The sequence below is a fragment of the Hevea brasiliensis genome, chromosome 14, assembly GCF_030052815.1.
Source record: "Hevea brasiliensis isolate MT/VB/25A 57/8 chromosome 14, ASM3005281v1, whole genome shotgun sequence".
Lineage (NCBI taxonomy): Eukaryota > Viridiplantae > Streptophyta > Magnoliopsida > Malpighiales > Euphorbiaceae > Hevea > Hevea brasiliensis.
Window position 1 is genome coordinate 74,529,697 of NC_079506.1, and position 13,390 is coordinate 74,543,086.

The 13,390-nt window shown below is 34.5% G+C and overlaps 1 protein-coding gene across 2 annotated transcripts; it reads right to left on the reverse strand.

Annotated features, from left to right (window-relative positions):
• Nucleotides 1-733: 733 nt before the first annotated feature.
• LOC110634578 (uncharacterized) lies at nt 734-9,513 on the reverse strand. 2 transcript variants are annotated; one of them, XM_021783630.2, is made up of 5 exons: nt 8,946-9,513; nt 4,076-4,784; nt 3,222-3,588; nt 1,592-1,980; nt 734-913 (listed from the first exon to the last, which is right to left on the reverse strand). In XM_021783630.2, exons 1-4 carry the CDS (start codon nt 9,226-9,228, stop codon nt 1,930-1,932), a joined length of 1,410 nt encoding a protein of 469 aa, XP_021639322.2. In that variant the 5' UTR covers nt 9,229-9,513; the 3' UTR covers nt 734-913; nt 1,592-1,929. The 2 variants fall into 2 exon arrangements, with proteins under 2 accessions (XP_021639322.2, XP_057989217.1); XM_058133234.1 differs by having other exon boundaries at nt 734-990.
• Nucleotides 9,514-13,390: the final 3,877 nt, after the last annotated feature.

Here is a 13,390-nt window from a genome sequence, read left to right on the forward strand (position 1 = left end):
AGCAAGCTTTTGCCAGACTGCTTTCGTAGCGGCGAGACCAATGATTTGTGAGAAAACGTTTTTTGAAATTAAAGATAAGAGCCAACTCAACACAAGTTGGTCTCGACAGAACCAAGGGATGTAGGCTGAATTTGTCATGTTGTCATCCAATTGCCGCACCGGTGGAGTATAGTTATCATCAACATGACTGGCTAGATTATAACCATGGAGCTAAGTAATTGTGCTTTCCACAATATATTTTGAGGTGAGTTTAATCGGCAGAAACTAAGAAATATTTGGAATCAAAGAGGAAGAAGAATTTGCTAGGACGATCAGGGAGTCACTCATGGTTGGTTGGCAAGCATGAGTCATATGGCTCCTATACCATATAGAAAGCAAAACAACCTCCTCCTCCTTTTTTTTCTTCTTTTTTTTTTTTTATCATGCAACCAACATACATACAAGTGTGGCAGATAAGAGTTTTACAAGGAGATAAACATATCTACATGAAGGTTACAGCAACTACACTTCCACACATGACATAGGTTAGCTACAAGCTGGAGTCACCCTTATCATGCATTTTGTCAAAGTGACATAAAAGCACAAGGCACCAAAACCACAAATAGTATCCACCAATAGAGGCAAATTTCAACAAATCCCAGAAGTAAAAATTTATAGCAGAAAATCATAATCAATATCTCCAGAAAGCATCATCAATAACAAGTGACTATCAGATTGCAGATCTCCAGAAAGCATCATCAATAACAAGTGACTATCAGATTGCAGATAGTTATTAAAACATTCCACTGCAGTCCAGAATATATGAATTTATGATACATGGTAACATCCACTTGATTACTAGAAGTACTCTTGTAAAGCATAATAAGCAGCGATCAGAGCTTTATACGGGGTAATCAGCTGCACGACCAAGCTTCTGCAAGCTAAATACAAAACACCAGCATGAACGTGAATAACCTTCCAAGTATTTTTCCATTTTAGCTCCTTACGGCGCTGCAAAAAAAGGGGGACGGCATATTTAAACATTTTAAAAACATGTAAACAGAAGCAAAAGATTAGAAGCAATTTTCATCTTCAAATATTTTTGCATTTTTTTTTTCAGCAAAAATTGTGTCAGGCAATGTAGTTAGTTGGGTTTTTGCCTTTAAAAGAGAAAAGGAATTAAAAACCAGCAAAAGATGGACGTTCTGAGAGAAAAGGGAAATATTAAAAAGATTGTGGCAATTAATTGTCACCACTCTAATGCTGTCATTGTCATATTTCCAGCTCCACCTCTGCCATCACTACTGTAAACATAACATCACCACAGCATTTGTCTATCACCAGTGCTACCCTAGCACCTCAGACCACCACCAACATCCAAAACGTTAAAATAAAAGAGTCAAGTTGAATTATGCAATTTTTATGTGATACAATTATACCAAATTATTTTTTGATGAGGAAACAAGTGACTTCTTAATTTTGCTTTGGGTTATGAGAGAATTACACAAATTATCAACTCTTTTTCCCAGTTTTGATTTTAATAAATTTGGACAATGCTGTCAAATGGGCCCTTAATAAACTGAAAAGGTAAGAGTGATGGAACAAGACACACCTTTGTCCAGTGAGAGCACGCCCATTTCTGGCTACAACAATTCTTTTTGCAATATTCTTCATCATCATCATCAGGGTTAAAACAGGACTCTCACTCATTCACACGATTGATCTGCCGAGCCTTTGAGCTTCTTCATCATTCATCACAAGTGGAAGAAGCTTCAAGTGATACTGAGAGTGGAGGAATCGATCAGAACACAAATGCCTACCTGCCTTCCACCTCAGTTCCTTGTGCCTGCACTCCTGCAAGTTGAGATGTATTTGAAGCTGCATCATCAGCTCATAAAATATTCCAAGCCCAGGTCCCAGCTGGCAGGGTGCAGGCATGGCCCAAGCCCCTCAACGGGGCCGGGCTAAACCAAAACTTGCATCAGGTTGTTGTTGATGAGACTGCAAAAGCACAAATTTGACAAGTAATAAGATGATTCAAATCCATTATTTGAAACAATCATTGCAGTCAAAATCAGGATCCGACTGGTATGACTTTACAATTTAGAATTATGTAGACAATTCAGAACATAAGAAGTAAAATCAAATAATCAAAATGATCATAAGAATTTTTTACAGTAAAATCATATGATTTTAACAATGTCAATATTTGTAATTTACAATATTGCCTTTTCATGTGTGGAAGCCATTGCTGCTTATTTACTGGGACATCATTTTCAAGTTTTAAGTTTTAAATTGTAAATTACTTAATTACTAGTAAATAGTACTATATAATTCTTACGCTGCGGTAATATTCATACTTAGGTATGTACATCTCTACATATTATAGATGAAATGAAATGCATATCGCGTACGTACTTATTGAGTTATTTACTGCTTTTTCAAATTTAAATTGATATTGAAATATGCAGTTTAAATAAATATTAACTTATCAAATATTCAATTTATTTCAGTTATCTCACATTAATGATATGATGATGGAAATGTTGGTTTTTTATAAACAGCTAATTTGAATCTTATATTACCATTCCACTAGATAGCTCATGTATAACTTTTTTATGCATATAAATATTTTTTTAGAGACTTTAATCAGTGAAATCTTACAAATTTATGATCTGAAGTAATAGATCCCCCACCAATCCTAGGCTGCAAATTTGACAACTTTGGAAACAAGGAAGAATATGAACCCACCAAACAAGTAGGAATTATGTTAAACAAGATAAATAACTTCAACAATTCCATTGCATCTCCCTTTTGATTTAATGAGCAAATAACAGAATCCCTATTGTCTTTTTTATTCTTAAATATAAATATCGCATGCAGGAAGTGTAAAATTCAATCTTTCAATGATTTTCCCCTTTACTCTTCAGTAAGGGAAGCTGTATTTCAATCACTCCATTACAGAGCCTCTTTTTGTTAAACATTTCCATTTATTATAAGCATAAAAGTCACTCATAATAAAAATTAAGAAAAATTTTTATCATTAGCAAATCTCAATTAAAAAACAGATTTGAGTTAAAAAAAAAAAATTGGTTCAAGCTAGGCAGCTTGGGGATCATAAAACTATAGAAATATATGAAAACGACATATGATGCAGTTGCAAATTATGGCTTGCAATTGCAACAAAAGAAGATGGGCATTCTAGAAATGACGGGACAGGACATCTACTCTGATTGCCATACCTGTGAAAAAGGTTGAACATGCTCGTGAGGATGGATAAAAGGCATTCCTGGGCGCTGACAGGGATACTGAGACGAATGTAGATAAATGGCAGATGAAGAACGTGCACCAACATGATTTGGATTGAATGGTGTCATCATTGTTTCTGGAGGGCCATATCCAATTCCAGGAGTAGTCGACGGGGCAGCCCACGGCCCAGGTAAATGTTGAGGGAGAGGTCGAGGTTGATGTTCTGCAGATATTTGTGGCCTATGGCTGGAACCAAGTTGCGGAAATTCAGTGTTGTAGTTCAATGCAGGGGCGTACATTGGCTGCATGGTGTAAGGTCCTCCATTGAATCCAAATCCAGGATCAAACCTTTGCATATACCTGAGTAAATATATATATATATATATATATATATATATATATATATATATATATATATATATATATATATAAAATCATTTGTTGTTCAATAAAAAGAAATCAAGCTCACAATTACTTGGGTGCATCAGCATTTCAGACACACATAATCAATTTTCAAATCTAAATTAATTCAAGTGGTTTGGAACCCTTGAACAGTTGATTGTTCAGGTTTCTGAACTCCACCTTTATATGGTAAATAAGGTGGCTTTCATTTTCATAAACCATAACTAAATAATTCTAACAAAAATTGTAGAAGCTAAATATTCAGTCCAGTATAGTTTTAGAAGCTACAAAAGTTCTCTCCCCACTCATGTATGTGCATGTTATTTATCCTATTATTTTATACCTCCCCAATATATCCCTTATTTGCTATCATCTAATCATATTCCAAGTTCATTTATGTAATTGCAAAGGGAAGAACAATTAACACAAAAAATAAATGAAATACCTATCATAGCTCCTGTCATAGTCTGGATCTTTCCTATCAACTTCACGGTCTCGAAAGATGGCCACCCTATTGTTTGGTTTGTACCTACTAACTGGCTCCTTCTCTGTCCTAGTTCTAGCTGATCTATTGCTACTTGTAGAAGATTCAATAGAACCTCTACCAGAATTTATATCTGAACTCCCCGAAACAGGTTTTTCTTCTGTCTTCAATATACCCAACACACTATGCTGGGAACCATCTTGCACTCTTTGTTCACCTTCTGGCTTCCCACTAGCACTACTGCTAAAACCACTAGAATTAAATATTCGTGCACGTGCCCTGTTGTACTCCTCTTTTCTTTCCTCCACACTTTTGGAACTATTTGTCTTCATGGAATTTGAATTTGAATTGTTGACAGTTTGCAGCCGCTTCTGTGGCCTTTGCTTAATCGCAACTTTAACAATACCACTGTCTTCTGATGGCAAATTTACAGGGATGTCTGCAAGCCGAATCAAAGGCAACCTACACTCAGAAGTCTTGCGGACAATAATTCTGGAACCAGATCCATCAGGTAAATTATTGTCTAACAAAACCATAGATTGAAGCGAGTAATGTTGTGCTACACGGTGTGCAGCCAACCGTAAATATGAAGTGGGCAACTGATGAAATTCTAATTGCTGTTGTGTAGGATCACAAATGAACTTTTCAACATCTTGCTCCATCCTCAGAACTGCACAAAAGACATCACTGTTTATTTATTTTCAGAGAAAATAAAAAATAAAAAAAGAGGGATGACAGAGTAAATAAACAAAAATTCTGAGCTTAGAAAAACATTTTTCTCAACGCTGACAGCATAGAAACTTCATGCTCAAAATCATATACTGAAGATGAACATGGTTTGAAAATAAATGCCAGCTTTGTGGTCACAAATTCACAATAGTTTCCATAATACTGCCATAAAATAAAAATTATAAAATAAAAGAAAAAGCTAACTCAGAAAATGACTGAAACATGCTAATACTTGAGATTGTTAAGGTTATCAAAACAGTATATTGAAGAAGAGTGCATCTACAAAATGGATTCCTTCTCTCTCAATCAACAGTAAAAAATTAAGATGAAAGCACATTTAAAAATTAAACGAACTATAAAAAAATATTTTAAATGAATTATGAAAAAAATTGTTTTGCCAAAAATCAAATTTTCAATTAGAAAGCAAATTAAAAGCTGCACAATGATTCTGTACTAAAATTTTGATTTGATAAATCCACACCGCATTTAGTCCAACCAAAAGAATTATGATACATGCCAGATTAAACAATAACAGCAAGTAAAGTTGAAAGGGTTAAATAAGGACAACCAATCAGAAATAAAATTTGGGTTAAATTTGAAATTGTGAGTTTGGTTTTTTAAGCATTGTAAACTAGTGTTATATAAGATCTGCATCTGAATAAGAAAAGAGAAATAAATGCTTGGCTTGAAACCTTGAAGATAATTTAGATATGAAAACTCATTCTCAGGATATTGACATAATTTAGATATGAAAATTCAATCTCAGGATATTGACAAAGAAAAGGTGACCTAATTCTCATTTTATAATGAAAAACACATATTGCAATGTCAATAGATTGCAAACGGCAACTGTGCACATTGTGGAATCAAAAGAAGGTCAGACAGGACTTCCAGGTAGAAATCCTGGAAAGGTAAAGTGGAAAACTGTGATCTATGAAACAAAACCCATTACATATTACAAGCATTCACACAGAGATATATATATATATATATATATATATATATATATATCTAGTCTTCCACAATCCACAATAGAAGAATGAAAAGCTATCCACAATGTTTTACACCTAAAACTGCTCTTCAAATTGATGAGTTCTTGTAAAATAAGGACATGTATAGCACAAACCCACAATAATACACCCACACATTAGAAAAGAGCAGAAATAACGCACAGAAAGTTTTAAGTGGTTTCACAAGTGAGCCTACATCTAGGGCCAGTTGAAGAGGAGAACAATATAGCCTCTCTCTCTCTCTCTCTCTCTCTCTCTCTCTCTCTCTCTCTATTTTGGGTCTCATATTTTTTGAAGGGAGAGAGAGAGACTTCCTCACAGAACCCCCTTCCTTTATAGGTTCCCTAACAGAACAGAACTTCTCTCCCTTCAAAAAATATGAGACCCAACACTCAACATTCTCATCTCAAATCCCACTGATAATAATTTGAAGTTTTTCCCTTTTTTTTTCCCAGGTTGTGGGGGGTCTTATGGACGCATTGCGGGACCCCTTAGCAAAGCTAGGGGAATTTTCAGGATTTACTTCCTATTATTATTAGATATTAATTCTTGTTTTAATTAAGAGTTATTTCCCTTTTGGAATTGTAATACAGAGACAGAGAGAGAGAGAGAGAGAGAGAGAGAGAGAGAGAGAGAGAGAGAGAGAGACTTCCTCACAGAACCCTTCTTTTATAGGGTCCCTAACAGAACAGAATTTTTCTCCCTTCATAAAAAATATGAGACACAAAACTCAACATTCTCATCTCAAATCCCACTAGCAATAATTTGAAATTCTTTTCTTATTTTGGGTTTTGTAGGGATCCTTATGGACACATTGTGGGACCTCTCGACAAAGCTTGTTGAATTTTCGGGATTTACTTACTATAATTAATAGATGTTAATTATTGTTTAATTAAGAGTTATTTTCTTTTTAAAATTGTAATCCCTGTTATACAGAAATTAGTATTATTATTAGGATTTCTAATTCTAGCAGAATTCTAATAGATTTTGTGTAAACCTCTCTTATAAAAAGGGTCACTTGAATTAATAAAATTAAGTAGAATTATTTTCAACTAAATTGAGATCTAAACTCTCTCTTCTTAAATCAGTCTAAGGTTAGATATTTTTTTTTTAACAAGCTCACATTTACTGCAATAATAGGTTAAGGAAAGAACCAAGGTAAAGCAAAAGCTTCAGTCTTTGAATCAGATTTCGCTATTAATAGGCTCATGACTAGATCCTGAGTGAGAAATCATTACAAATTGGTATCAGAACCGGTTGTTATGGACGATACAGATCCCAACGTAGAATTGAGGACACTATTCTAAGAAGCAAAAGCATTGACTGAAGCAAGAGTAGCATAGGCTGAATCAAGGATAAAAGATCGAATCAAGTAATCAGAGTCAAAACTGGAATCTCAATTGCAAAACTTGTCCCATCAATAACAAGAGTTCATTCAGGGAACTTACAAGAGCTGAGGCAAGGAAATAGAGAGCAGCTCAGGCAGTAACAATAGAATTGATGATAAAACAGAAGCAACACCTAGGTCAGGGGTAGTATCAAGGTATACGAAAATGGATTTTCAAACGTTTGATGAATCCGAAGATTCGTTGACATAGATATGCAAAATTTCCAGAGTTTGGTAGCAACTATGAACCTGGCAAAGGCCTTTGAAAGAAAACAGCAGCTGGAGGAAAATTGGACAAATTCATGGTCCAATACAAAAACAACACCTACTTCATTAATTTTGCTTGTAACCAAGGCTACTGCCAACCAGGCCATTAGCACATTACAGAATTCTAGTTTGGAAAGTATTTCGTCTCCCTTTATTAAAAGATTGAGCCATTCAGAGATGGCTGAACAAAAAGCAAAGGAGCTTTGCTATAGTTGTGACGAATCATATTCCTCTGGGCATCAATGCAAGAAGTTGTTTTAGTTGAAAATGGATAATTCAAAGGAAGCACGGGGCAAAGTGACTACGGGTGATTCATAATCTTATCCTACTATTGAGCTTGAAGACAAGCTCTTTCTCTATGGGGGTAGTGATGTTATGGACACATTGCGGGACCCCTCGACAAAGCTGATTGAATTTTCGGAATTTACTTCCTATTATTATTAGATATTAATTCTTATTTTTAATTAAGAGTTGGTTCCTTTTTAGAATTGCAATCCCTCTGATATAGGGATTGCTATTATTATTAGGACTTCTAATTCTAGTAAAATTCCAATAAATCTAGTATAAACCTCTCTTAGTAAAGGAGTCACTTGAATTAATAAAATTATGCAAAATTATTTTCACCAAAATTGAAATTGGAACTCTCTCTTCTCCTACGTGTAAAGTAAAAGCTCCAGCCTTTGAATCAAATTTCTCTATTAATAGGCCCATCACTAGATCCTGGGCTAAATATCATAACAGCAGGTGGAGAGGATGGGAGGGGAGAGAGAGAGGAGCATTTTATGGAAAGGAAGAATTCATTGTCTTTCTTACTTCCTAGAGACAATGGTTGCAGACCTTAGACTTTTTGTAGTCATCAATTTTTAGATGCGAACAATGTTGTTGATTCTATACATAGTTCACTTCATCAATAAAATTATTTGCACACAGATTGGCAACACCATGATCAAACATTGATACTTTGATAGCCTTATCATCTCTATACTAATTACACAAGTTCACTCTTGGGTGAGGGAGAATGGAGGTAGAGGTAGGAGGGAAATATGGGATTCCAATCTTAAGTGTACTTCCTGCTGTGTCATCTAATTTAGCATGAATGTTTGACAACACCCCCCCCCCCCCAAAAAAAAAAAAAAGCCCCGTTTGTCATCTCAGGAATAAAAGAAGAAAAAAAATCCTTTCTTTTTACTATCATCCTAGATTCAGATGGTGCTAATTTGGCTTAATCCACCCTAAAATACCTAGAATTTTCCGATCCAAATTGGTGTCTCATATAAAATAGATAGGCGAACTCATCAAAACCTGCTAAAAACCTCATAATTGACCAATAAAAGCACATCATTAAACAAAGGTTTTGAAAATCAGCTAAACCGCCAAGTCAATTGAGACATCCAGTTCAGCAATCTATACACATGTTTGTGTGTACAGGAAAACTTACTGGAAAGCCGCTCACGAGGGTTCTGCAAGGCTTCACGAAGGAACTGATCGACCTGATTAATTATATCGTTTGACACTTTCTCACCACTGCCGGTACCGGAAGCTGAAGACCCATAACCCGACGCCAAGCCCGAATGAATGGAAACATCGGCGGAGAGCTCTAGAGGGAGTTTTTCGGATTCTTGCTTCGAATCCCGAAGCATCAAACGGCTCATCGTTTCGTCCAAATCGGCCACCTCCCATGACTCAGGGGCTCCGAGATCCTCCACTACAGAGCCCTCCATATATTTCTAAGACGAGATAGACACGGAGAAAGAGGATAGCTAGAGTTTAAGAGAGTAAGATAATTTGATTATTATCATCAAATTAAGCTTCGATTTGTTTTAAACGAAGATTTGATTGGGAATCCAGCGTTTGCGTGCGGCAGGAATTTCATGAGAGAAATTCCGTATCCTTCTAGGGAAATTTTAGGGTTAGGGTTTGGAATTTGGGGGTTAAAAAGAGAAGGGGCAATCTAGAGAGAGAACTCAGAGAGAGAGAGAGAGAGAGAGAGAGAGAGAGTGAGAGAGATATGGGGTTTGACAATGGCGTGTGTGTGTATGGTGAGCATCGTGATATTCCTTCGCACGTGTCATTTTGATATCTTTTCAAGGAATATTCTGCCACATGCGTTTCCATATGCATCTGCTGGTCGAGCCCAATTACAAATGGAAACTAGCAATCAGTAGTTTGTTGCTGACAATAAATAGTTGTAATTAATTTTAAAGTATTTACTAATTTAACTATTAGTTTTTATATTACATTATTATAACATAACCACGTCCGCTTATCTGTCGATTTTTTATGATGATTAAAAAAATAATTAAATGACTTAAATTATAATAAAATATTCTTTAATTTAACTTAAATTACCTTTTATGCTATATTTGAATATGTGACGAGGGGAAAGAAAAATAATTGAAAGAAAATATTAATAATTGAAAGAAAATATTTTTTTATTTTTTATTCTTTATTTTTCTCTCTTTGTTAGGGAATGAAAGAAAAATAGTGGGGAAATATAACGTTCTCACTTTATGTAATTCGTATATTATACTGTTTCGATGATCAATGTCTGTCTGAAAAGTCAGAATATCTGTTCGGACAGTTAGAATGTCTGGAACTATATTTAAATTATAGTGAAGAGTCATAAATAACCTAAATAATAACTAAGAAAAAATTAAAAAGAAATTAAAGAAATGAAATGAAAAGAGGTTAAATGAGCCAAAGCTCCAGTGATGGATAACCCTAACGAGAAGCGACTATGAAGACAGTTGTCAACCCAGACCCATGGGGAAATCTGTGAAATAATTATTTGAGACTTAAGTAAAGGATTATTGAGGTTTAGATGGCAATAAAATGCCAAGAAAATATAAGAAAATCTATGTCAATCAATATAGACAATTTTAGCTCGTTGAGCACTAAGAAGGGCATTTTGATCATTTCACTCTTAGAGTTAATTTTTGACCAAAATGTCCATTTAAGTAAGTGAGAATTATGTAATAAAATATGAATAAATATTGATAAAAATTTAATTAGAAAATAGTAGAGAAAAGAGAAGAAAAGAAAAATACAAACAAATGAAATTAAATTATAATTATGACATCATGCACATGTCACAATGATCCAATTAAAATTTCCATCCAATTAAAATTTGACAAACCAAATTAAAAGATATAAAAGAAATTAACTAAAATAAAATCAAGTCATCTTCTTCATTTCTCTAGCCTTGGCCGAACCATCATCAGAGAGCTCCTCCATTTTTACTTTCTTCTAGCTTAGTTCCCTAACAATTTTCACCACAAAACCTACAAATCCCTACACAAAAATTTATTATTTGGTCTTGGAGAGGTGTTTGGCAGCTAAGAAAGTGAAGGAAAGTGAAGTTTAAACAATCTCACAATTGGGGCAAGAGAGGTTAGTGCCAAATCTCACTCCCTTCTCTCTTTATTCTTTGTTGGACACTTGATTTGAGTTAGAAATTGATGAAAAAAGAAATAAAATATATATATATTGGAGCACACATGAATTTCGGCAGCCATGAGTAGCGAAGTGTTTGATGATTTTTAATTGAATTAAAATTATTTGGTGATGATCTTTGATGAGTGCAAATGGAGTAGAACTTCAATTTCCATATGTGATAGAAAACTGAGACATTGGGAATTAGGGTTTTAAAACCAAAATTAGGTTTTTATCAAATTATTGATGAATTAGTGTTATTAAGGTCAATTGATGATCATTTGATGTGGTTTGACCTTAAATTGGAATTGGTTGCGGAATTGAATTATGAATTAGGTGAGTTACCTTTGTGCTGGAAATTCTGGACTTTGAGTCTAGTAGATTTGGGCAACCATAAGTAGAGTTGTGTAGCTTCAATTGGTGTAAGGCCAATTGGAGGTGAAACTAGGGACATAATACCACATGTTTTATGAAGAGACCTTGCCCAGAAACCCAACACAAAGTGACCTAAAATTAGCTTGAATTCGGGTAACCAAAATCTAGACTTGGAAAAAATGACCATATAAACAGTGATTGTTCAAATAGGCATAACTCTTTGTAGAGAGGTCAAAATGACCTGATTCTTGAACCCATTGAAAGCTTAGACATAGTAGAACAACTTTCATGAAGAATAGAAACCCAAGTTCTGACCATAACCTAATCAAATTGCTAATTAAAGTTAGCCCATCAAAATTGTCAGAACCAAAACTGCTCAGAAAATTCTGGACATTGACTAATCCGGCCAGTTATGGTAAAAATGTCATAACTTGAGCTAAAAAAATCCAAATAGAGTGATTCAAAAAGGAAATTAAAGTAGAGACATTAAGGAACAACTTTGATGAAGAAAGGTTAGCCAAAATCCCACTGTAGATTAGTCTAATGGAACAATAAACTTAGGTAACAAAAACTGAAATTATGGAAATGCTCCTAGGAAGACTTGAATTGTAATTGGCAACTAATGCCAATAAATTTATGATCCAAAATTTGATACTGTCATGAATTTAGAATTTGTATTCCTATTATTTATGAAGTAGTCAAATTTTGCATGAATAGTAATGTGAATAGTAACCACTATGACACAAAATGCAAAGAACCAATACCTAAGACGCAAATATGCCCATGTATGCCTAGTTATGATTGGTTTGGATAGGTTGGCATACCAATAGGATTTTGACTGTAGTACTGCTTATGGCTTCGTGCCATTTCTTGATTTATGGCTTTTATTGCCATTTTGTGATTTATGGCTTTTGGCCATTTTGTTATTCTTTGACACATATGGCTTTATGCCATATTGATATTATGGCTTTTTAGCCATTCTGTTGCACACCTGATAGACACTATGTGACTGATGGTATGATGGTCCGAGGTACTTGGTACCCAGTGTTAGTTTACCCGTTTATCCAGTCCAATCGATTTGTATAGGGTACTTGGGCATGAGAGTAAGTCCTAATAACATACTAATAAATAATGAATATAAGAACCATTAAATTAAGTATATTATAAATAATTATCAAAAATACATTTTGTGTAGGAAAATAATAAAATTTTCTTATTTTAATTATTTTGTTTATCTTTATATTATATTTGCACCACTAAGCTTTATGCTTAGCGCGTTGCTTTTTGCCACTCATAGGCACTAGAGACTAGGAGAGAGAGCCCAGTAGACCATAGACTGGGATTATTTTAGGAGTCCAGATCTGCACTAGAGTCCGGTGTCACATCCTCTGCAGTACATTTTGGTAGGACCAACTAGGTTTTGTTAGTAATTTTGTATTTTGTAATTAGACATTAATTATATCATGTAAATTATGAACTCATGTAATTATTTGTAATTTATGTAAATTAATAAAATTTGAATATTTTATTTATGAAATTGAGCATGATTATACTTATGTATGGAATGAATGAAATTATGAGTTTGAAATATTAAGATGAAGTTTGAAATTTTGAAAAATTTATATTAGTGAGATTATTATTGAGATTTTATACAGGTGGGAAATCGTCAAATTGTGATTTAATTAGAGAAAACTCTGTCAGTTTCTCTGATTGATTAATTGAATCTAAATTAACAAAATTAAATGTGATTACTAGGAAATGTAATAAGATAAATTAAGGCGCTCCGGCACTGAGTGTGACATGCCTTGCTTGGCTACACTATAGACGGGTGAGGGGTGTTACATTTAGTGGTATCAGAGCACAGTTTAGACATTTTTGGACTTAGATAGAGTGCATACCATGCATTGCATTTGTAAGAGTTGAGGTGACACTAATGCTGATCTGTTTGTTTTTTATTATTTTGGTTAGGATATGGATTCAATATCGCAGAGAGCCGTTGAGAAAGAGGTGAAGAGTCGTGGTCCACCCATGGCTGAAGCTAGAAGTAGGGGAGAACCTGCTCCACCAGTGCAAGAG